The sequence below is a fragment of the Macrotis lagotis genome, chromosome 3 (genome assembly GCF_037893015.1).
Source record: "Macrotis lagotis isolate mMagLag1 chromosome 3, bilby.v1.9.chrom.fasta, whole genome shotgun sequence".
Lineage (NCBI taxonomy): Eukaryota > Metazoa > Chordata > Mammalia > Peramelemorphia > Peramelidae > Macrotis > Macrotis lagotis.
In genome coordinates, this window is record NC_133660.1 from 46,818,937 (window position 1) to 46,840,470 (window position 21,534).

Consider the following 21,534-nt stretch of genomic DNA (forward strand, 5'->3'; position numbering starts at 1 on the left):
CCCTGATTGAAGTGATTGTGTTTATTGATTTAATTTATTGCTTCAAATGATTCCTAATGTGGGATCATAGTTTGTTGCATGAACTTAAATAGTATTTTTTAAAACCTGCATTCTTCAAAATGTACAATAAGAATAATTCTTTAAAAGTAGATAGTAGGATGGATCTCTTAGACACAAACTTCACTCATAGGCAGTAACCACACACAACAGTCCCAAAACAGCTCTAAACAATAAACTTCAAGAGAGGAGCATGTCACAGAAGATAAAAGAATAACTTCAAAATCAGGAAAGTCTCTACTATGATAGGAAAGTCTTTTAGTTTCTTTAATGATTCAAACAACTGAGACTATATGTATATTATAAAGGAGTTGCAGACCTGCTCTAAATGGAAGAAGAGGGCTTCTACTCTGAGAATTATGTTTTCAGCTTTAAATGTCTTATTATAAGATTATGAGATTACCATTCCTTTAAAGTATCAAAATATTATGATTAATTATTCTGTTTAATGTTGTAGAAAAAGAAAATCACCCTGCAGAATACATCAGATGAAATAAAGCATACGTTCCAGACCAATAACAGTAAAATTTGTCAATACCTCCTACATCTCTGTTCTTCGCAGCACAAATTTCATCTGCAAATGAGAACAAGACAAAGTAACCAAGATGCCCTAGACATTGGTAAGACCTTGAAGATTTTAGACGATAATATCTATGAATATATTTCTTTTAAGGGGAAGATTTTTTTCAGTTGACCTTGTTAAAAGTAGGGAAATTGATGTACCTAGAATCTTACCTAGTTAAGTTTAAAAGGTGAATCATAAATGAAGCAGAGCTTTTAACTTTTATATTCTCATTTCCTGTCGTATTTCTCCAGCCTCGCACATTGGACCATATCTCAGATCAATGAAAAAAAAATTGTCTAGGGAGTTGTGTGTGTGTGTGTGTGTGTGTGTGTGTGAGAGAGAGAGAGAGAGAGAGAGAGAGACTGAGAGAAAAAAGAAATGGAGAAAGGCAAAAAGGAGGAAAAGAGATACAAAACTTTAAGAAATTTTAATAGTCTAGTTAGTGATGAGACTAAAACACCCAGAATTATATATACATATTCATTTATATGAAGGAAGTAGAAATTGAAACCTAAATTGTACAGTATTATGCTATAAATACTATAAAATAAGAAGAGAAAGGAATTATTAGAATTAAGTCAAGGGAATCTTTTTGAAGGAACTGGAACTAAGTCTTAAAGAATGGGTACAATTTTAATGTGTTTCAAGGAAAAAGAAAACATTTCAGATGAGGGGAACATAAATAAGCTTGAAGTATTAGGATTGGAAGCCATGTGTTGATGTGACCAAAAATGAGCATGAGTATGCTGTATCAGTTTTGTAGGTGGACATTCATTGATCCATATTGATAGACCTACAATTTTATGAGTGACAGTTTCAGAAATTAGATGCCATGAGACCCATCTACATCTGATTAAAGCAACTATTTTTGTTCTCTGAAGTAGGTAATGAGCCAGACAAATGGAAATCACTCCAAAAATCTGAGTATTTTTTCAGAATCAAAAATATTTTTCAGAAATAACAATAATTGGGGCAGCTAGGTGGCGCAGTGGATAAAGCACCAGCCTTGGAGTCAGGAGTACCTGGGTTCAAATTCGGTCTCAGACACTTAATAATATTACCTAGCTGTGTGGCCTTGGGCAAGCCACTTAACCCCATTTGCCTTGCAAAAACCTAAAAATAAAAAAAAAAAGAAATAACAATAATTACCCAGATTTCTATAGCACTTCAAACCCATCAAAGCCCTTCCTCACAACAAACTTTGTGAAGTCCACACTACAAGTATTATTATTTCTATCTTACAGATTAGGAAATAGTAATTAAGTTTCTATTGGGCATTGCCCTCTATAGAAGCAAAACTTTTAAAAAAATTATACATTTTCTATAAACTAGATTACATTCTGAAGTAAAGCATTCTAAAGTTGGGGTTATTTTGATTCAATCCAAACAAGAGCCCTAAAAGAGCAACCAGAAATCTGTATCTCCTTCCTCTCCCAAATCTGAATTTCCAAAGTCAAAATTTTGTTTCTAGAATCAGATGAATGGAGTGATAGTAGTCATACTAGAAATTTATCCATTTCTGCTTTTACCCACATTCTATGTGCACTATAATTAAACTATTATAACATGTCAGTGTAATGAAATTTCAGTTTTGTTATATTTTTCATTTTCCTGCTAAGATAAATATTCTGTTATAAATAATCCAAAATGATATTATTTATGACAAAAGTTTTGAAGAGGTGGGATGGAGCACTGCAGTGGAATATGAAACAGGCTACAAATTTATTATAAACCCAAAGAAAATTTAAAAATTCAAAGTAATGGTTGTCTAGTATAGACAAATGCTAAAAGGTGCTTAAAAATAGACTTATGCTAGAACAGGCAGTTACTTGAGATTGTTGGGATGATGAATTTTTACTGCTTGTTTACTAGTAGTAAAAATTCTGACTTGGATGGAATACCATCTTCTATGGCTATTTTGATGAAATTTTGAAATTTGAAAAAGCCTACTAGATTTCTTAATGTATTTCTCCATTTTTTTACCCTTTTATTTTCTATTTATTGCTTTCTTCCTTCATTCTTTCCCCAAATCGAACTCTACCATAGCAAAAGAAAATCTTAAAGCAAAAACAACCCACCCCAGTTCTTTGTCTACAATGTATTCTGTGTTCTATCCCAGATCTATCTTTTAAGAAAAAAGCTGAGAACTCTATTCATTGTCTGGTCTCTACTTTCTAACACTTTTCAAACCAAATCATGAAGAAGTTTCACACACATTTCCATGTATACACATTCTCATGTATGCACGTGCACACACACACACACACACACACACACTTTTTACCTTCTCTAAAAAAATAATTTTTGCTTTGAACCAGTTTGATAGTGTTCCCCATTAAAGGAGGTATTCCCCTTTCTTCCCACTCATGCTAAAGTTGTGATTTTTAAAGACTGATAAAAGCAGTAACTTTTAGTGAATTTGTTCCTTTCGACCTCAGTTTACTTACTTTTTTTTTTCAGGCTTGAGAAGCATATTGGTTTTTTAAAAGTAAAGCTGACTAGACTTTGACCAAAGTTGACCACAGCAGTACTGGTCTCACATCGCTCTGACCCAATAGAAGTCATATAACCACATTAAGTACTACTTTCCTGATCTGTAAAGTGGTTGGTTTTATGCCATATATAATTCCAAGGTCAAAGGCCTCATATAAGGTTTAATGAAGTGACATTCATTATAGGTAGGAGACTTAGCTCAGGTCCTCTGTAAGTAAGCTACATTTTTGGTAAAAGAAATAAACCAACAGATTATATAATTTCTTTTGGTAAGTATTCAGTAATTGTATAAGAGAAAACTCATTTCAGGATTTTGAATTCTCAAAATATTGACTATAAAATTTTTTCATAGTCACTAAGAGAAATTATTTTTATCTTTTGATTGCTTGTCAATAAAATGTTTGAAATTTGTTTAGTAGAAAAGAGTTTACTTTGAATTGAAAGTTCTAGCTTAAGAAATATCACAGCATATTGGAAAGAATTCTACATTTGGCATTAGAAGAAATAGTTTCTGATCTTGTCTGTGCAAGGCACTAGTCCTGTGACTTTAGGTAAGTCACTTGAGTTCTTCCTCCTCTTCCTCAGACTTGTTATGAGGGTCACATGGTAAATTAGAATATGAGGTGTCCATTGTAAAATGCTCCATGAATGTAGGGTTGGGAATCATAGCACTAAATCATTTTCATTTCCTTTATCAGTTATTTAGTGAATTTATTTTGATCCATCACCAGAATTCATAGCAGCTAAACTATGTTCCTTAAAAAGTGTTGCCAGGCACAAACTGTGGTTCGATAGTTTTAATTCTTCTAGCAGTATTCTTGAAAATCAGAATAAAGAATGTAAATGTAAGCAAAATAAAAATAAAGAATACAGAATTGTGCAAAAACCATGTAGTCCTCAAATTATTATTAGAAATCACTGGCTTAAAAAAGGTCATAAAAAAGTTCATAAAGTTTAAAATGTCAATGAACAGATTGGCCCAAAAGAAAAAAAAAGTTTTTTTATGTTAAATAGGCCTCCTTAGGTTTTCAGTGCCCCCTTTTGTAAAATGAGATTGTTAGCATAAGTACTAGTGTCTTTCAGATCTAGATGTACTATGATGTAATCTTCTGTTAGAGTAAAACTTGTTATTGTGAAGAAATCCAGAAGTTAGATTTCAAGGACATGCTCATTCTTGCCTACAGGGGAAATAAATTCATCTGATGGATAGGAAAAATCTATTTTCAGGCTTTTGTAGTCAATAGTAATTTTCAGTTACTTTGATCTGCTCTGATTTTTTTTTAAGAAATGCCTAAAATATTCAGAAATGTGTTAGAATTCTAGGGATATACCATAATGGAAAGAACATAGGACTTGTGTTCAAACTTTGGCTCTGCCACATCTAATTGTTCAAGTCAACTATGAAAGAATAGGTTTGGACTCCATTACACGTAAAGTCCCTTCTAACTCTTAATCTATAATAAATCAGGAAACATTATTAAATACGTTCTGTGGGCTAAGCATTATGTTGAGCATGGGGGATACAAAAAAGAGGCAAAAGACAGTTCCTGCCCTCAAAGAGCTTACAGTCTAATAGAGGAGGCAACAGAGAAAAAAATTACAAAGCAAGCTATATACAGGGTAATACAGGATACTAAGAGGGAAGGCACTGGAATTAAGAAAGCTTGGGGAAGGCTTCCTGTAAAAGGTAGGATTTTAGTTAGAAGTTCAAAGAAGTCAAGAGAAGTGGGAGAGAGAAGGTAGAAGCCAGAGAGAATACTCAGAGCCAGGGGATGGGGGTGTTTTATTTGTGGACCAACTAGGAGGCCTGTTTTACTGGACTGAAAAATATATATTGAGGTGTAAGGTATAAGAAGACTAGAAAGGCAGGAGGTTGGTAGGTTATGAAGAGCTTTGAATTTCAGTCTTTGGAGCACTCAATACTAGAATGTACTGAATAGTGGGATTGATATGGTCTACACTTTAGGAAAATCATGGTTGTGGTTGAAATGAGAATTGGTTGGAGTGGGGGAAGAGTTGAACTAAGTGTACTTAAGTATGCTAAGAGGAATGAGTAGAGGTGTAGCCGGTACTGCCAAACATGACCAGAGAGGCTGTGTCTTCAGGAGAAGATGAATTTCAAAAGAGCTAGTAGATAGACAGAGTTGAAGAGGAAAGGATTTAAGATGAAGAGAAATTTGTAGTTTATGGCAAAGTTCATTCGGAAGGGCTGGGTGGAGTTAAGAATAAACTTTATCCTATGTTGAAATTCTGTTGAAATGGATAAAAATTCAACCTTGAGCCAATCATCATATATAACCTATATATAGACAAACTATTAGTAAAGAGACGCTTTGGCATTCAGAGATTGCTAATCACAGAAAAACTCAAAAAGCTGGAAGCTCAAAAGGTTCTTTTTTTCCCTAAAATTTTACTAAATATATGCCAATTCATTTCCGTGTCTTTTACTCTTCAGTCCCTTATTTGGAGAACAGAAAAAATCTTTCTTGTAAATTAAATTTTGAATTTTTAAAAGTACTATTTAGTGGCTATGTTATTTTAGTTTTATGATTTTAATGGGAACAGGAAAGTTCTATCCATGCATAATAAATGACATACCTCTTGCTTTCTTTTAGCTGGTGGAAGTTGAAAAGCCTCCATTACCAAGTTTCAGGCTTCCTATGTAACTTACAGCCTTCACAGCTGATCCATAAGATGAGGTTTTAGGGAAATATAATGTCTTGTTGTCAAAATGGACTCCAAAATACCATCTAATTTAGCAGATGTGGTGTGCTGCTTCCTCCCTCCTATAGAACCCACATAAGGTTTGAGTGGGGAGATAGAAGCCACTAATCTTTCTCCTGACCTTTTTCCTGCCTTTGAATAGAGATGAAGGTCAGAAATGCTTCAGAAGGCAAGATCTACTTTTTAAATTTATTTAATTTATTTATAGTTATATAATTTATTTATATTTTTATTTATATTCCTTTTGATGTTGTTTGTTTGCATGGGAAATTATTGATTACTCTTAATGGCCTCAAATACTAATGGCTGTAACACTGCTTCATTCATCAGGTTAGGGAGTGCTTAGAAAGGATTCTAGAAGTTTCTCTCAACTCTACATCTTTCAGGCGTTGGATTAATGTCGTAAAATAAAAGGATCCTTTATGAAAGCTTGCTCATTGCAATATTCTCAGATCATGCGGATAAATAAAAACACTGAGAGACTGTCTGACATTTCGTTTGCTGGAAGTGCACCATGTGAATCCAACCATGAAATCATCAGTGTAGCAGGAGCTCTTAGCTTAAAGAAATGCAGACTTTAAGAAATACAGATGAATTGAAGTTCTTTTTTTGGTGTAGAAGCTGACCTCAGAGCATATATATCCTTTTCCATATATATATATTTTACCACTGTGTCTTCCTCCAAAATTATTGCTTCCCTTTCTTACTAATAGAAGAGATTTTAACAGAGTTCCTAAAAAAACTGAAAGTTTCCAAAATCATATACCATGCTATTCTTAGTTATCGAAAATTCTTATAAAGGAAGGCTATCATCTTTGGGAGATATCTGGGCTAATAAAGAATTCCTATCATTGTTAGGGCTGATTGATGCTCAATGAGGAGATAGAGGTGAGTTTAGTCAACTGGTTGATATGGAATTAAATCCAGACCTTCTGACCCATGGTTAAAATCTTTTCTTTCTTGGCCATCTCCTTAGGCTGGCAACTAAAAAGATACCAATCATCTGCATGTGCCCATTTATTTTATCACCATTACAGTATCTTCAAGTACATTTTAGCAATGCAGTCTGGTAAAGCCATCCTATTTCCTTATAGAGAAAGCTTCGTTTAGGAGCCTGAACTTCCAAGGAGATTCTGTTAGAGGATATACTATGGGGCGAGCAATCAGCACTGGCAGCTTGGCCAGCAGCACCCTGAACAAACTGGCTGTTCGGCCCTTGTCAGTCCAAGCTGAGATTCTGAAGAGACTGTCCAGCTCTGAGCTGTCCCTGTACCAGCCACTGCAAGGGAGTTCAAAAGAGAGGAGTGAAAAAACATCTTGGGAGGAAAGACCCGGCGGGATGAGTAAATCCTACCATGATCTCAGTCAGGTCTCTTTCTATCCTCATCCAAAAAGTGACAACGTTGACTCCCCACCACAAAGCAATGAGGAGCTGGTGGGAAAACCATCTCACCAAATGGCGCGACCTGAGACAGAATGTTTGGCAGGATTCACGAAACTCAATAAGTAAGAATCATTGTTAAGTTACCCAAACTCCTTTTTGTGAATTTCATATATACATATAATGTGAATATATACACCTTATATGTATATATTATCTATACATTTTTCTTTGTTATTTTTGACATTTTTGTTATTATTTTTGCCAGTTTTTAAAATTGACTCTTCCTCCTCCTACCTTCCTTCTCCTACCACTATAGTTCAAAGTCTGTTGCAAGTTTAAATAGAAGCCCTGAAAGGAGAAAGCATGAATCAGACTCATCATCGGTTGAAGACACTGGTCACGCATATGTTGTAGGTCAGCATACTCATGCTTCCCTTTTTTTCCCTCCCCTGTGTAAAAATTCATATTTAAAAGTAAACAAGTTAATGTTGGTTATCTAGTTATTATTTGTGCTTATTTTTGTCACTTTTGCAGTGATTTCTGCTTTTAATCAAAATGTTTTCATGAGTTAAAATGCCCTTGCTGATTAAAATGTACCAAATCTGAGCAGAAACTAACATCAAAGTGCATGGGTTGATTGCTTCCTGACCCAGACCTTTGCTTCCCTTTTTTCTTGACTTCAATCATCATCAAGCTCACTAGGCGACAATCAGACAATTTTCCTCTAGTCTCTGGGGTACACTACTTTTTTCCTTTGGATTTTCTTCCGTTGACCTTGTTGCTTTTGATGAACTATGTTGATTACAGTATTCTTCGAAGAAAGTGTATTTCAGATGCTTTTAATGTGACATGAGGTGAATTGCTCTAATAAATTCTTAAATCATCTTTATGATATTTATAGCTTTTTTATAGTCTTTTGATGCAAATCCTCAATTATTATTTTCATCAAATAACTTTCTGGCTAAACTGGTGTTTTTATTGAGACTAAGCACTAGTATTTATTGCCTTTCATATATATATGTATATGTATACACACATATATATTTGGTTTATCATTAGGAAAAATACATATTTGAAAAAATCAAATTATTATTTTTGTATATAATTTTCTCAAAAACTACTTAGTAATGCTTTCCTTCTGTAATAAAGTTATTGGTTTTCTTTGTTGTTTCAAACAAGAAAAACATGCAGAAGCAAACCTCTCAACCATTGAGTAAGTGGTAATACAAAATTTCCATGTTTTACCAAGAAGGGAGAGCATGTAAGACAGAAGAAAAGCAAAGAACTCATCAGTTCATTTCTTTTGCTCCTAATCTCACTCCTTTGCCCTTGCTATTTTTTCAAATGAGAATGTATCTAAAGTCTTTTACAAACTTCAAAATATTGTATAAATATGAGTTATGGCTATCAGTATAATCATTATTACCCCCTTACCTCACAATCTTCTTCCCCCTCCCCAAAAAGAAAAAAAGAAACCATTGACTCCATATTTATGGATGATTTTTTAAAAAAATTGACTTTATAATTAAGGACTCTCTTGAATTATGTCTGCTGTTTTATCTTAATTTGGAACAATTTTTAAAAATCTCCCTATGCAATATATGAGGCAGCTAGTTGGTGCAGCAGATAGAGTCCTGGGCCTGGAGTTCGAAAAACTCATCTTTTTGAGTTCAAATCTGGACTCAGACACCTAACTAGCTATATGCCTTTGGACAAGTCACTTAACCCTATGTGCCTTGGTTTCCCCAAATGTAAATAAGCTGGAGAAGGAAATGATAGACCACTCCAGTATCTCTGCCAAGAAAATCCCAAATGGGGTCACAGTCTGAAATGTCTACAATAACAAAAAAAATGCAGAATATCTTATTTTTCAAAAATAAGTTTGAAGATTATGGATAAACCTAAGAAACCCATATATGTATATATATATATATATATATATATATATATATATATGTATACACATACATATATGATTAAAGAAAACCCATAAAAGATCTTATTTTTTGCATGTATTTCTTCATTTGTTTTGTTCACAATATATGACTTTAAAAAAGATTTTTAATAGTTTAACGTTTGTCTCTAAACCATGAATTCTGATTAAACATTTTCTGCAAAGCAACCTTAATGAGTAAATAACTTGAAAGTTCCGTATGTAAATATGACCACTTAGGGAAGTTTTTTAGTAAATTTTTCTTTGTTTATAAGCTTATTATTTTATACATTAAAATTGAAGAAATATGGATTTTTAATCTTTTGACTAATGTCTGATTTATGTCATAGGAATTAGCTCTGGAAATGGATTATCCCAAGCATCCTTGAAAGAAAATGGTGGGTTTACAAAAATGATTGCTACTTTTTTCCTTCTCATATAATCTATCGGCCATTATCTTCAACTAATGGTTGAATATTATTTTTGGAGTATATATATATTTAAAAATACACAACCAGACGTGCATATTATCTCCTTGACCAAAGTCACTTCCCAATATCATTATTAATACAATTAAAGCCAGTCTCTTTTATTTAATCACCACACTTAGGAAATTCAATTCAAAAAGCATATTAAAGTATCAATTATATGCAGAAGCCTATGCTAGAGGGCTGAATAAAATGCAAAAATGTTTAAAAGCTGCTAATAGTGGCAGTCATGATTTTCCCATCTAGTAAGTCCTTCTATCCAACTGAGTCCTATAAAGTTGTTTACATTAACATCTTATTGAGTTTTGTTAAGTATTAATTTTTTAAATTAGTTTTCTAAAGATGTCCTCCAATTATGCTATAATGGAAAGCACACTGCCTCTAGAATCAGAAATCTAGGTTCTGATTCCACTTATGAAGCTTATTGTCTGTGAGACCTTATGCATATCACCTGGGCCTCAGTTTCCTGATCTGTAAAATGGGCAGCCTGGACTAGATATTCTACAAATTCCTTCAATCTTTAGGTCAATGAGTATATAATTCTTTCATTGGTATAATTAATGACACTTTGTTTGAAATCAATTTAATAAAGAAGATGTTTTGTGAAAATAAAGAATATTTTAAGTGTTGAATATGAGCACTTTGTAGTAAGAGTTGGTCATCTGAGGTGTATGAACTCAGTTTTTAAAAAAATATATTTTGATAACTATTGCAACATGGCTTCTTTATAATCCTTTGAATTTTATTTTAAAGCAACACTGAGAAAGAGCCATAGTCTTCACCAGAGTCCCAAATAAGTCCATGACAGGAAAAAAGTATATAGCATAGTAAAGGACTATCCTACCAACAACAGACAATACATTTTGATTTGCCATTTTAGTGAGAACTCTGTGATAGCTTGGTTTTGTTTACTAAAGCATTTAATAAACCCTCAGGTGGCCACATAAAATTGCCTTGCAGGCTGCATGCAGCCACATTTTGGACAGCCTTGGCATTGTATATAATATATATGAGGTAAAAAAATAAAATACTTTAAGTAGAATGATTTCAAAGTTTTACTGAAATTACTTTTTCCAAGCCAGAATTCTTCATTTTTTATTTATTATTTAAAATGTACTATAAATATTTGGCCATCAAATTTGTCTTAATCATAACATGTATTTTCAAATAAAAAAGGACATTGTAGGTATTTAATATGCCCTCCTCATATTTCACATTAAATTACTCTTTTTCATGCAACATTAAAATATTAATAATTAATTTTTCTATATCTTAAGACTATTTAGGTAGTCTATTATCAATAAACTTTTGATGTTATTTAAAAATCTTTTTTTATTATTTCAGGCAGTGGGGTTAGTGACATGCCCAAGGTTACACAGCTAGGCAATTATTAAATGTCTGAGATCAGATTTGAATTCAGGTCCTCCTGACTCCAGGGGCAGTGCTCTATCTACTGAGCCATCTAGCTGCCCCTTAATGTTATTGACACATACCAAAATTAACTATTGCATTTTTCTATTTTCTCATAATTCTTCTAATCCCATCCTTTTCATCCCCTCAATCAGTGCTCATAATTTGGAACCTACTAGGGTACACATTGGCTAACTGACTGGTCTTGAAGTCAGAGAGGATTACAGGATCTCAAAATGTACCAGGATTTGAAGATCCACCTAGTCCAATCTATTCCTTCAGTGAACCCAAGCCTTCTGTAACATCCCCAAAGGATACTGGAACCTTCGTGGTCTCCAAGAAGGAGGAGGAATCTCCATACCTCCTCAGGCAGTAGTCTACCTTTAGTTCTTTCAGCTAGAATTTTTTTTAATAGAAAGGGAGTTGGAAGAGACCTGAGCAGCCAACTGTTCCAATCCATACACAAAAGGGATCCTCAAGAGATGGGACAGTCCAGCTCACTTCATTTGGAGACAGCTCTCATAAAGACATCCAGGTTAATGTGGTTTAATTGAGCATTTCTTCCATTGCTCCTGGGTATGTCCTCTGGGTCCAAACAATTATTCTATTATGCCCCTTCCCACCACCATGTTTTTTCTATATTATTCTTGCCTAATTCCTTCCTCTAATCCTATTCTGGCGGGCATGCAGGGTCTTTTACCATCCTGCTTCCCCGTTTCTGGATACTCCCCAGCTGAATTAGTGTCCTTTTTAATCCAACATGCTCAGTGTTGAATTTGATACACTAGATGAGGTCTTACCAGGGAAGCATATAGTGGGACTTTCACCATCTTCCTTCTAAACTTATGATCCTCTTAATTTGACTGCTTTTTTTGGTTGCTTTAGTTTTTGACTCGTCTCACTGTACTCTGGCTACCAACCTCATCCCACTTTCTCCAAAGTTACCAATGATCTCCTAAATGTCAGTTCTGATAGTCTCTTTTCAGTCCTGTTCCTCTCCATCCAGTGTGCTGAATTTGACCTGCTGACTACCCTCTCTTCCTGTATATTCTCTCCTCTTAGGGTTTTTCCTGATATGATTCCTACCTGACTGCTTCTTCTTGGTTATCTTCCACATCAACCTTCCAAACTGTGGATGTCCTTCAAAGTTCTTTCCTAGATCCACTTCTCCCTATTTTCTCCCCTTTTTGATAATCTGATTAGCTCTCTTGGATTTAATTCCTTTCTATACAGAGGACTCACACATCTTTATATTCAACCCCAGTCTCACCCCTGAGTTTTAATCCCATTTCAGCCATTGCCTATTGAATATTTCATACTTGATTTCATAGAGATATCTTAAAAGTCAGTATGGGGGTGGTTAGGTGGCGCAGTGGATAGAGCACTGGCTCTGAAGTCAGGAGGACCTGAGTTCAAATCCAACCTCAGACACTTAATAATTACCTAGCTGTGTGGCTTTGGGCAAGCCACTTAACCCTGTTTGCCTTGCAAAAACCTTAAAAAAAAAAAGAAATAATGTCAGTATGACTAAACCTGAACTCATCTTTTCCCCTGAAACCATCAGGTCTTCCAAGCTTCTAGATTTTTATCAAGGAGCCAAAATCCTTCCAGATTCATAATTTCAGCACTACCCTGTATTCCTTACTCTCTCTCAACTCAAATATCCATTGATTGCCAAATATTGGATATGGGTCTTCACAACCTCTGTCATATCTAGCCCAATCTCTCCACTCACATAGCTACCACCTTAGTTGAGCATCCAATCACCCTTCATTTGGATTATTCCAACAGCTTCCTAATTGTTCTCCCTGCCTCAAGTCTCTCAAAACCCTAGTCCATCTTACTACAGCCAAAATAGCTTTTCTTAAGTGCATCCTTTATTCAACTAACTCTAGGAGATTCCTATTGCCTTTACAATAAAATATAAACTCCTCTGTTTGGCTTTTAAAGACCCATATAACCTGACCCAAACTATTTCTCTGGTCTTGTTAAGATGTCACTGCCTCCCACACTTCATCATTGAGTCAAACTGGCTTCTCTTCTTCAGAGAGCAATCCAGCTCCCAATTACATTCTTTTGTACTGTCTTCCATGCCCTATTTCAAAAAGAATAAAGGGAAGGGAGAGAGAGCTCATTTTAAGCCTGATTCTGGCTTAAATATCCTGTAAGGTTCATTCATTTCCTGCTGTCGGGAGTTTATTTTAGATTAGAAGTTCTGAGTTCAGTAGTGTTTTTCCTTAATTCTTGAAGACCAGAACATCAAGGAGGTGATGGCATGACCATGAATTGGATTTGAGTGGGGGGGCCTGTGCTCAGTCACCAACCTCACTTTCTCATCCAGAGCCATCTGAGTCCAGTGGTCAGATGGGAATCAGGATGACTGGAGCTGGTCCTGGATGTGAGGCAAACAGGGTTAAGTGACTGGTCCAAGGTCACACGGCTAGTAAGTGGCAAGTGTCTGAGGTTGGATTCCCACTCCTGTCCTCCTGACACTAAGGTCAGTGTTCCATCCACTGTGCCACCTAGCCAATTGCTCTAAGACCCCAGGTGGGAAAATACCTAACACTGATCTCTAGTTAACCCCTAGTCTCTTTATTGTTTCAGATGAAATTACCCCCAAAGCAAATCAAGAAGGTGTTCTGCTTTAAATGGAGAAAACATTTCCATGGCTTTGATCCCACCCCCCCCCCCACTTCCCATCACTTTTATATCATGCCCCTTTGCCAAGTGTGGGATCTATTCCTCAAATGCTTCATCTATTACCTCTTTCTGACCAAGTGGTCTCAGACAAAATCATTTCTTTTCTCTATCCTTGGATCTGCACTCAAATATTGTCATGCTTGCTCCTTTTAGTTCCTGGATTGCCCAAATGAGGGTGTAAGATATAATGCCACCTACTCCCTTTTACCTAACTTATTACTTTTGAATAAGGTATGCCCATCCAGAGCCACAGTGCTCCCATGAACATTAGCTCACCAAATCTTACTTATAACTGTGAGATTAGACTTATTTCATTATGTTAAAACTCAAGCTCTTGGTTGTTACCTCAGCTTTTGAACGTAGATATATATGTATATATCTTTTCTTAGAGGATTTCTTATGAATTTTGGATGTCTCAGCTACTGTTTTTTCTTATTTATGGCTATTCCCTAAAGTATTTAACTTGGGGCACTGTCAGCATCTTCTTTCTCCCAAAACCTTTTAAATTTAAAGCCCTTTTGATTAAATTTGCAAGATAACTGGCAATTACACAGCCTTTCTTAGGTTTTTCTTCTCTTTGACCAGGAACTGAACTCCCTCACATTTTAAGTTGCCTAAAAAAAATCCAATTCCCATTCTTAGATATCATCTTCTTAGTTAATGGTCCTCTTTTCAATTTATTTTTTTTTTCTCTTAACAGTCCTCTCTTTAGTGAACAAAAGAGTGGAAAAGAACTAAATTCTTAAGAGTTAGATGACACAAAGAGTTAACCTGTTTTAACCTTGATATTTTCATCAGCAAAATAGGAATGAGGGCAGCCAGGTGGCACAGTGGATAGAGCACCGACCCCTGGAGTCAGGAGAACCTGAGTTCAAATCCAGCCTCAGACACATAATAATTGACCTTGGCCAAGTCACTTAACCCCATTGTCTTAAATAAATAATTTTTTTTTAAAAATAGGAATGAGAATACTGAATGGGATGATCAAATGAGATAAGGTATCTAAACTAATCACAAACCTTAAATACACATATTGCTATTATTCTAGGCAAAGTTCTGTGCTAGGGAATAACAAGGAAAGACAATAAGCATTTATATAGTGCTTTCTATGTGTCACTCTTTGAGATAGGAAACTGAGGCAAACAGAAATCAAAGTGATTTGCCCAAGTTCATGTGGTCTCTGAGTTTAGACTTGAACTCAGGTTTTCCTGATTCCTGATCTCAATGCTCTATCTATGTACTATACTACCAAATGGTAAAATGTGGGAACTATAAGAAGATTCTTCTTCAGCCTTGAAAGCTATTTGGAATCTATTTGGATATATTACATAGTCAAGATAAAGGCAAAGAACTGGGGGAAGGGGGAGCCTAAGGGAGAAAATTCATATAAGGGTAAACCAGAGCGACCTATAATGATAAATATCTTCTTTTCCTCCATCTCTCTCTCTCTCTCTTTTTTTTTAGGCTTTTGCAAGGCAATGGGGTTAAATGGCTTGCCCAAGGCCACACAGCTAGGTAATTATTAAGTGTCTGAGGCTGGATTTGAACTCACGTACTCCTGACTCTAGGGCCGGTGCTCTATCCACTGTGCCACCTAGCTGCCCCAATTTTTCTTCTTAATTTTTTTCCATTTTTACACTCAGAACTCATTTAGCAGACCTCTGCTAAGTGTTGATCTAATTTAGATGATATATAATAAACTATAAATGACTCATCTCCCTCAGGGAGTATTTGCTGACCCAATGAGAAAGTTCTTGATCCAAATGAATCCTGAGCTTGTGGAGAGAAAGATTATTTAATTACTGGATTTTTCTACTTGCCTCCTTCAGTTTCCATTCCCCCAGTCACCTATGGTAAACTATTCCACATTGGAGGACTATGTGTAGAACTTGATCGTTTAATAATATGCCGAATAGGGGAAGCTAGGACCTTGCAAAATTAAAAAAAAAGTTTTTTAATGTACCAGATAGTTTATCTCCTTTCTCACCTTTGCACATGTTTCTATATTTTGGCATTTTCTTTTTTTGTTTGTTTATTTCTACATTTTAGGACTCCATTTTTGGTTTTTTTAAGTCATTACTAGAAGAGGAGCAATTGAAAGTAATTCGTCTTACCTCAACCTACCTTTCAGTTCTGTTCATTAACTAAGCAACAAGCTCTTTCCTAGGCAAAGGGGGATACAGAAATACTGTTGAAATTGTCCCTTTTATTAAGTTAGGGAATGGCAACTTACACTCCAAAAATTAGAGGGAATCAAATAGCCTTGAAGGAAGGTAGGGATTCCAAGAGACAGAGGTGAAGATGCCATGCTTGTGGAGGGGGGGTGGAGGAAGGGGATGGTCTATGGAGGCAGGAAGGTGGGAGAGGCTGGATGACCACAGGTGGGGTTGTATTATACATTAGAGGGAACATTCCATCCAAATTAGAATAGGTGGCAGCTTGAGGTTCCTTCAGACTCAACATCAATGGCTTTGTAAATAGCTCAGTGATTTTACTAATCCTTTTCTGCTAATGATTGAGCATTATTTTAGAACCCAAACCAGAAGAGGTGCTGCATCAGTGGATATGGTTCTATTAAGGGCAGCTAGGTGTTGCAGTGGATAGAACATTGATCCTGGGGTCAGGAGAACCTGAGTTCAAATCTGACCACAGACACTTGACACTAGCTTTATGACTCTAGGCAAGTCACTTAACCCTAATTACCTCATATCCAGGGCTGTCTCCAGTCATCCTGATTCATATCTGGCCACTGTGAGGCAGGTGACTTAGAACAGTACCCCCTCACTCAAATCCAGTTCACGTATTTGTCATGGCATCACTTCCCTAATTTTGTGCTCTTCTTCGAAAATGGAGAGCAAAAACAAGTCCCACTACCACTAGTTGGTGTTTATTGCACAAAAGACAAATAATACTTTAACATATTCCAGCATTAACTACCATTCCCCTGAACAAGTTCTCTGATCTAGCTAAATCATTTCCATAAAATAATTTCTATGGTGTTTTAAGGTTATCAGAGTATTTATATGTGTTGTTTCGTTTGATCGTCACAAAGACCCTGTGAATTACATGTTAATTAACTAGTGAGCATCCAAGAATGGTCTCAAACTCAAGTCTTCCCAACTCCCACCAACCCACCTAAATGTGCTGTGACTTTATCTGCTGCTGCTGTCCTCCTTATCTTCATTTATCAAAATTCTCTAAGACTTAATTCAAATGCCTCATAAGATCATCTTTTAGTCCCTACCATTTGGTCTTACACAAGATTATAGGCTCAGATTTAGAGATGGAAAATCTAGTGTAATCATTGTAGTTTACAGATGAATCATCCCATTATTTCTTGTGAATGTTGTTCTTTGTTCTCAGTCCATATCATTCCTTTACTGTTTAAGCCTTTTCAGAGTTGGAATTCTAACTCAAATCATTTTACTACAACATCCAGTAATTTTTTTTTAAAAAAAATTAATAGCACAGCCTCCTTTGGTACCATACTCATGGATGATTTCAACTATTATCTCTATTACAAAATACCTTTTTTCCTCTAAACTATCTGAATTATTTTTCTCTAAATTATCTAAATTATCCTAGAGGTTCACATTACCCTTACCTATCCCTCCTTTTTAAATAAATGTCAAAGGAAAAGGGAGAAATTATGCAACAAAAGGTGATTATTTGCCTTTTTTTAGAATTATTCAGGGTACTAGAAATTTAAAACCCATGGAGAGTAATAAAGTGTATCTTATTAAGATATGCATTCATTAGCATCACAAAAACATTATATTCTTTATAGCTGCTGATCATAAATAAGTTATTGCTAGTATCAAAAGCACAATCTTTGTTCTTCACTAGGGAATAACCTGTAACAGACTTTTGTTTACCATTATTTCAGTTCAAAAGTTTTTATAAAATTAAAAATCATCAGACGCTGGACTAAGTGCCAAGGATACAAAAAGATGCAAAGGCTGTCATTGGCCTCAAGGAGCTTATAATCTAAGAGAGAAGACAAGCAAATAAATAAATAAACAAACAAATAAATAAACACAAAAATAGAAATAGGATAAATAGGAAAATGATTAAGAAAGGAAAGGTACTGGAATTAAGAGGTGTTGGGAAAGGCTCCCTGATGGAAGCAAATAAGGTCAGTAATCAGAATGGGGTAGGGAAAACATTTTAGGAATGGGACAACAAGAGAAAATGCCCACAGCCAAGAGATGAGTGTCTTGTTCATAAAACTACCAAGAGGCCAATATCAATGGATCGTATGGGTGAATAAAATGTAAGAAGACTTGAAAATTAAAAGGAGACTAGGTTAGGAAAGTCTTTGAAGGCCAAACATAAAATTTTCTATTTGATCCTGGAGGCAATGAACAGATACTAGATTTTACTGAGTATGGAGGGTGATGTGGTTGAAACTGCTCTTAAAGAAAATCATTTTGATGGATAAATGGAGAATGGAGGAAGGAGAGACTAAAGGCAAACAGACTCACCAGTTGGCTATTGTGGTAGTCCAAGCATGAGGTGTTAAAGGCTTATACTAGAGTAGTGGCAGTATCAGAAAAGAGAAGGGGGCTTATCAAAGAGAAGTTGCAAAGATGAAATCGATATGACCTGGCAACACATTGGATATGGGAAGTAAGAGATAGAGAGATAAGTGATGATGAAGAAGCCAGGTTGACTCCTAGGTTGTGAGCCTTCGGAACTGGGAGGATGATATTACCTTTTACAATAATAAAGGAGATGGTAGAGATTTAGGGGAAGATAACAAGTTCAGTTTTGAGTATGTTGAGTTTAAGATGTCCACTGGAATCCAAGATATTTGAAAAGCAGTTGGAGATACAAGATTGGAATTCAGCAGAGAGGTTAGGGCAGGATAAGTAGATTCAAGTGTCATTGGCATAGAGGTATCAGGCAAATAATTCTACAAGAACTAGTGAAAAATCAACAAATAAGAGTAGTATAAAAGAGAGGAAAGAAGACTCAGGAGAGAAACCTAAGTGATAGTTAAGATTGGAAGGTGTGATCTAAATATGGGAGCAAAAGAGACTGAGGAGTTGTCATAAAGGTTGAAGGACAATCAAGTGAAAGTAGTATCTCAAAACTAGTTAGAAGAGTGGAGAGAAATGGAGGAGAAGACTATCAACAGAATAAAAGGCTTTATAGATGTTGAAGAGAAGGAAGATTTGGGAAAAGGCCTTTGGATTTGACAATTAAATCATTGGTAACTTTGGAAATAGCAGTTTTGGTGGAATAATAAAGTTGGATAATAGGCTTCAGGAGCTGAGGAGAGAAAGGAAAGGCACCTATTATGGGCAGCTTTTTGGTATAAAGGACAGAAGAGATGTAGGACAATACCTAGCAAGGATCGAAGTAACAATTAAAAATACATGTTTATATTTCCAAATAGGGAAATTTGTTAAAGATACTTTATAAATAAACACATTCCTGGGTTTACTTTTCTGTGTAGTATTTAGTCTATCATATGTCATAATTAGTTGAAAGAACATTATGCTGAAAGCTATCTTTAATTGAAAAAATATATTTGATGTACATTTTTTTAAAAAAAGAACTTTAGGTAGAAAACTAGTAAATTTAAATCCTCATCTCGATTCTGATACTAAGTAGCTCTGTAACCCTGAGTATTGCTTATCTTCTCTGTACTGAATCTGTAAAACTGGGAGTAATAATTTTCCTGTCTTCCTATAGTAAAGTGATATGTGTATAATAAGTATATTGAAAAAAACATAAATCAATTGACAAATATAAATTGTCACTTTCTAATTTGGAATAATGCTAAGAAAGTGACTAAAAATGTCCAAAATACTTGACCCAAGTATCCCATTGCTAGAGGTTAAGAATAAAAAAAAAATTCCATTCTCATAAACCATAAAAACTTGTAACAACATTTTTTGATAGTAACAAGAACTGGAGACAAAATAAATGCCTGTCAGTTTGGGAATAGCTAAACAAGATATATGATCTTTCTGGAATAATAATTGCACAGTAAGAAGTAATGAGTATGAAAAGTTTAGAAAAACATTGGAAAACTCATGTGAACTGATACAAAATAAAATAAGTAGAATCAAGAAAATAATCTCCACCATGACTTAATATAAATGAAAAGGAACAATCAATAAAAGTAAATTTAGGATCATTGCCTTACTTATAGCTGAAAGGTGCCTCAAAAATCATCTAATCCATCCCTTTTCACAGAGGAGCTTTTTACTTCCTTTACCCTTTAGAATGTCTTTAGGGGCAGCTAGGTGGTGTAGTGGATAGAGTACCTGCCCTGGAGTCAGGAGTAGCTGAGTTCAAATCGGGCTTCAGACACTTCATAATTACCTAGCTGTGTGGCCTTAGGCAAGCCACTTAACCCCATTGCCTTGTAAAACTAAAATAAAAAAAATGTTTGGGGCAGTTAGTTGGTACAGTGGATAGAGCACTGGCCTTGTCAAGTACCTGAGTTCAAGTCAGGCCTCAGACACTTAATAATTACTTAGCCGTGTGGCCTTGGGTAAGCTACTTAACCCCATTGCCTTGAAAAATCTAAAAAAAAAAAAGAATGTCTTTAGAAATAACAATTATGGTTTTTAAATTACAGGTAAAAGCTTCAGCTATGTAGGTGTATGGTGTGTGTACATATATGCTCATATATATACACACATATGTATGTTATATGGTGCGTACATATGTATCATATATATAATATATGTATACATATATACTGCAAAAATTGTAGAATTGTACAGCAAATTGCATGGAGAGCTAATCAGAACCAATAATGTACTTTGAAAAGAGCCCTTTTTAACTAATTAAATGATTGATCTAGCCTCAAATCATTTTAAAATTTAAATTTGAAAAAATTTACAAATGCAGCCTTGCTACTACCTACCTTCATTTTGTATATTTTATTTTTCAAATGTGACTTTCCAATAGATGTTCTACAAAAAAGATGGAGCCTTGTGTCTTCACCAGAAAGGGAAATCACCTTGGTGAATCTGAAAAGGGACAACAAATATGACTTAGGTAAGTCACCGTAGGTAAAAGTTGACGAGAATTCCATAATTAATCCCAAAGGCATTGAAGCCCCAAGTTATCTTTGGCAAAATGTAACTTTCTGCAGAAAATGTCATGAATACCAAAGTCAACACAGAAGATATTTCCATTTGAAATTTTCTACCTGTCAGGGATAGTCTCTAAAAACATACTTAGGAGCCATTCATATTTGAAACTGCATATGACCAGAATTCTGAGTTTCAAGTAGCTAAACATTAGTCATTAGAAGCAATAGCAATACTGAAAGGATTCTTTGTCAATGTTGGTTTTTTTCCCCTTAGGATTTCAAATTGTTGGTGGAGAAAAGACAGGAAGACTGGATCTGGGTGTTTTTATCAGTTCAGTAACTCCTGGGGGACCTGCTGATGTGGATGGCTCCCTAAAACCAGGTATTTTTTAGTGATGATTTTACCTTGATGAAAAATATAACCCTTGACATCATTGTACATTTTTAGGGTAATTGTCTTTGGTGTCTATATTGGACAACAGAAATTTTATTAAAACTCTGTCTCTGAGGGGCAGCAGTGAAATTGGTGAATCAAATACCTTGTTCCTAAACATTTTTTTTATGCAGGAGATCGTCTAATATCTGTGAATAGCCTGAGTCTAGAAGGTGTGGGTTACAATGCAGCATTAGAAATTCTGCAGAATGCTCCTGAGGATGTGACACTTGTGGTTTCCAAGCCAAAAGAGAAGCTTTCCAAAGGGAATTTAATGAATTACTATTAGT

General features: G+C 35.2%; 1 protein-coding gene across 9 annotated transcripts in view; it reads left to right on the top strand.

Annotated features, from left to right (window-relative positions):
- Positions 1-21,534, top strand: part of PTPN13 (protein tyrosine phosphatase non-receptor type 13) — a 231,074-nt gene that overhangs the window by 147,215 nt on the left and 62,325 nt on the right. For 6 of the 9 annotated variants that reach the window (XM_074228614.1, XM_074228608.1, XM_074228610.1 and 3 more), the window contains 7 exons: positions 515-677; positions 6,934-7,345; positions 7,540-7,637; positions 9,507-9,554; positions 20,685-20,774; positions 21,086-21,193; positions 21,379-21,508. In XM_074228614.1, coding sequence (XP_074084715.1) covers positions 515-677; positions 6,934-7,345; positions 7,540-7,637; positions 9,507-9,554; positions 20,685-20,774; positions 21,086-21,193; positions 21,379-21,508 — 1,049 coding nt within the window. The remainder of the gene's footprint in view (positions 1-514; positions 678-6,933; positions 7,346-7,539; positions 7,638-9,506; positions 9,555-20,684; positions 20,775-21,085; positions 21,194-21,378; positions 21,509-21,534) is intronic. The other 3 variants (XM_074228613.1, XM_074228616.1, XM_074228611.1) reach the window with 2 other exon arrangements.